At 42.1% G+C, this 4,196-nt stretch overlaps 1 protein-coding gene across 1 annotated transcript; it reads left to right on the top strand.

The window, feature by feature from the left end:
- The first annotated feature begins 244 nt into the window (after positions 1 to 244).
- bdkrb2 (bradykinin receptor B2) lies at positions 245 to 3,038 on the top strand. Its single transcript, XM_041854250.1, has 2 exons — positions 245 to 334; positions 1,440 to 3,038. The coding sequence occupies exon 2, from the start codon at positions 1,447 to 1,449 to the stop codon at positions 2,482 to 2,484; it is 1,038 nt and encodes a 345-aa protein (XP_041710184.1). The 5' UTR covers positions 245 to 334; positions 1,440 to 1,446; the 3' UTR covers positions 2,485 to 3,038.
- The last annotated feature ends 1,158 nt before the right edge of the window (positions 3,039 to 4,196 follow it).

The following is a 4,196-nucleotide window of genomic DNA, read 5'->3' as shown; positions in this document are numbered from 1 at the left end:
TGAGATGTCAGTAGATATCCAAACACACTTACATATCGAGGGACATTCCATCAAAATCTTATACAAATTGGAGTATGAGACAGGGCAGAAATTATAATCAAGATAAACCAGACACAATTTAAGTCAACTGGGGGAAGAGGGAAGAAAAGAGTACACAGATTTTGAGTGACATCACTTCCATGATGGGCTCCCTCCTTTAAGAGAGTGAGTCAGTGCCGACCCCAGGGTAGAGGAGCCTGGAACACTGTGGGGAAACGTCTTGACTGGACTGACCAGACGCACGGCACATCTGGATTTACGCTTAGACCAGAGGACTCCTGCTCCAGCCAACAAGGTTTGTAAGATGAAGTAATGTATCTTTAACATTTCAAACACAGGTTTGTCACTAATGTAAGAAAATTATAAATGATTGGAGAGTTATATCACAGTAAATTGTTAGTTCAGATCATATTTAGGGTTACCTTGATTGAATTGCTGCCTCTCCTCTCATTTTCGAATCCAACTTAGAAACAAGAAGATTGTTTATGTTGTCAGACTTTTTAACTGACAAAAATACATTTATGGAGAGCACTCTCTGAGGCTAAACTCTAAAACTCCTCAAACAGACAGAGGTATGTGAACAATAATTTGTGGTTGACAGCATGAGGAGAGAGACAGTACTTTCAATAGTCTCTTCATACCACATATTGAAGGGATTTCTTCTCTATGAAAAAGTTAATTGGCATTCGGTGCACGGATACAGATGTATGTTTATTTTTGAGATAATAATGTGTGTACCACTCCTGCAGCAGCACAAATGGGGATTTATAAGAATTTATTGCACACCTTTTCAAAGAATGTTGGGGCTGTTTTTGTCATAAGTCACAGCCGATGATGACACTGATGTAAAACAGTGACAAGATAGGTAATTCTATCATAATGCTGAGAATAATTATTGAACAATGTTTTGGCTCCCAAATGTTTTCATGACAAGAGATATTGATCCTCACTTTAAGTTTCATGAATATTTTATTATCTTTCGCTACCTGAGTGTTTTAGTTCCGGTCTATGAGATATTTACAAGAAATGCACATAAATATATGCATAATGAATAGCACACTGAAACAACCACTTAGACACTTGTACAGTACTCTAATAAGGTAACTTCCTTATGATGACTTGCAGACACAGTGTCTCTGAATAAATAATACAAAAAAGTCACATTGTGGAGCAGGGAAGTTCCATATTCTGCTGAGTAATAAAGCACATGAGTTGCAGCTCCCATCACCACAAGAGCATGAGGAGTGGATGTTATGACACAACCAGCATGAGCATGTGACTAACGTACTAGATTATACACTGAACTTGATAAATCAATGCCTACTGAGAGTTACCTGTCCAGGAATGGTATCTGCCATGTACCCCCCTCCCCCTCATTTACACAACATATTTCTCTACAGCTCCAAAATGGACATCATCACCAACTCTACAGACATGACAGGAAGGAACAGTACCAACACCAGCCACTGCCCATTCGCTGAGGAGTGGGACTGGCTCCACACCATGCAACCGGGCTACATCCTGGCCATCAGTGTCCTGGGGATTCTGGGTAATGTCTTTGTCCTGTTGGTCTTCTGCCTGCATAAGAAGGCCTGCACCGTAGCAGAGATCTACCTGAGTAACCTGGCCGCCGCTGACCTGCTCCTGGTCTCCTGCCTCCCCTTCTGGGCCGTCAACGTGGCCAACGGCTTCGACTGGCCCTTCGGCCCCCTGCTGTGTCGCCTGGTCAATGTGGGCATTAAGATGAATGCGTACTGCAGTATCTACTTGCTGGTTCTGGTCAGCGTGGACCGCTATGTGGCACTGGTGCATACAATGAGCCACGGGAGGATGAGGAGGCCCTCCAACGCCAAGCTGGGCTGTTTGTTAGTGTGGGGCTTCGGGCTGCTGCTGGGCACCCCCACCATGCTCTTCAGGGCAGTGAAGTGGTTCCCAGACTATGGAGTGACCGCCTGCTTTCTGGACTACCCCAGTCTCAAGATGGAGCTGGTGTTCAACGTGATGTTCATTGTGTTTGGGTTTGCCATCCCTGTGTCGGTGATCTCCTACTGCACCTGTCAGATCATCCAGGCCCTGAAGAACCAGGCCATGGAGAGGTTCAACACGGAGCACACGGAGAGGAAGGCCACTCTGCTGGTGCTGGCTGTTCTCCTGGCCTTCCTACTCTGCTGGGTGCCCTTCCACCTGGTCACTGCCCTGGATGTCCTCCTGAGGGCGGGCATCATCTCAGGCTGCCACCTCAGCAACAGTCTGGAGATCTGCAACCAGGTGTTCACCTACCTGGCCTTCTTCAACAGCGTGCTCAACCCAGTCCTCTACGTGATCGTGGGGAAGAACTTCAGGAAGAAAGTCATGGAGGTGTTCAAACAATTGTCTATGAGGAAGATGATGGCTACTGGGTCACAACGGTCGCAGCTGTCTTCCACGCTCAAAACACTGGCTTGAGCTTGAGGCACTGAAAGGGAACTAGTTATATAACTTTTACCTCTATGATAGACTTTGACACTTCAGCACCCCGCCCTCAGTTGACAGCATTTTATTTAAATATACTAATAACCTTAATAGTATCAATGTGCTTTAACTTAAAAGCCATGCTTAAGTTTAGAAAGTATTTATCAGTACTGTATGTTATGTGAGAGGGCTGTTTCTTCTAATTCAGTGTAATATATATATGAATATTGTTTTCTGTGAAATAAGCTGTGTAAATAGATTCTACCGATTGTGTTCTAGAAATGAGTCAGTATTTACTGGAAACGTATATAGAACAGTTGTAAACGTTTAGTTACTTTTGAGAACATTATTTAAGTAAACAACTAACCATGGCTGTCTTGTGGAATCATTTGAAATGCATGTCAATGTGAGACCACCTAAAACAAGACACAGAGACTCCCGGGGAACTCTGGGTAAGTGATTTATAGTGTTTTCTCTGACTGAATGTCTGGATGGCTACATTAGTGAATGTGTCACAGACTTTCCAGTGGTGACACAAGTTGTGTTCCTTTGTGTGGGAGGAGAATATTACTCTCTCTTATAATGTTTTTTCCAAACCCCAACTTTATTGGCTAGACATGTTGTCAGGAGCGACTGTGGTCAGGGGCACACCCCCAGTTTGTGTCCAAAGTATAGTTTGTCGTGCCAAACAGGAAATCAATGTTATGAGTGCACTGTAAAAAAAAAAAATATATATATATAAGTGTAAGGCAACCAACTGCAATAGGATGTTGAGTTTGCTCAACATTTGGGCATATAGCTGAACCAACATTCATTCTCAAGTTGAATTGTATGTTTACTCAACTTTTAATTTTAGGTTGTGTGAGCATACAATTTATCTTGAGAATTTATTCTACCTTATTTGCATATTTCCCAGTGTAAAATGTAACTATTTTTGCCAAGGCTGTGGCATTCATTACATTTTGTCAGCCAGTCATTGTCATGCAAATAACTGCCGGTTTTACGGTAATTGACCGGAAATTAACATAACCACGTTTAGCATCTCCTGGCTTCCACGCATAGCATACAAGCCACTGATGTGGACCTTTGGAACATCTACATTTAAAAAAATCTAATGAATCCATTTAATATAGCCTACACCATCACAATAAATCCATTGTTTATTTTAGACAGGTCTAAAGAAACATGATATGATGAAAATGTAGCCTATTTCAGAAGAACAGAATAGCCTATTCTGAGTTGTCCTTATGTTAGGCCCTGATCTGGCTATGCCATATGGCTGTGGGCTACACTAGTTCATTTATCAGACAAGATTTGCTTAGAATTCCGTGGCATTATTTGATATTATTTTATGGAATGAAGAATACAATTGAACATGGCTGAATAAAATAGAAAGGATATTTTCCCAGAATGATTTCGGCGGGAATGCGCACATGCGGCTATTCTGTGTTGAGCAGTTAACAAATAAACAGGTCCTCCTATATGCTTAATTTAGAGTTATTTATGCAACTTTAGATGTGATACAAACGTTAGACTATATGTTATGATTTTTAATACATTCGGAGGCTGCATGATGCGACTCTAATGACGACTTGAAAAAAAGTTGCATTAAAGGCATGAGCTCTGCTCTGTTTCTTGCGCAGGCTGCACACACTTCATCAGTCTCTCATTCACAATTTGACAAGCACTGTCACGCCCTGACTCAG

This window comes from Coregonus clupeaformis, chromosome 29 (assembly GCF_020615455.1).
Source record: "Coregonus clupeaformis isolate EN_2021a chromosome 29, ASM2061545v1, whole genome shotgun sequence".
Lineage (NCBI taxonomy): Eukaryota > Metazoa > Chordata > Actinopteri > Salmoniformes > Salmonidae > Coregonus > Coregonus clupeaformis.
The sequence above is the reverse complement of the archived record's forward strand: the minus strand, read 5'-3'. Positions and strand labels throughout refer to the sequence as shown.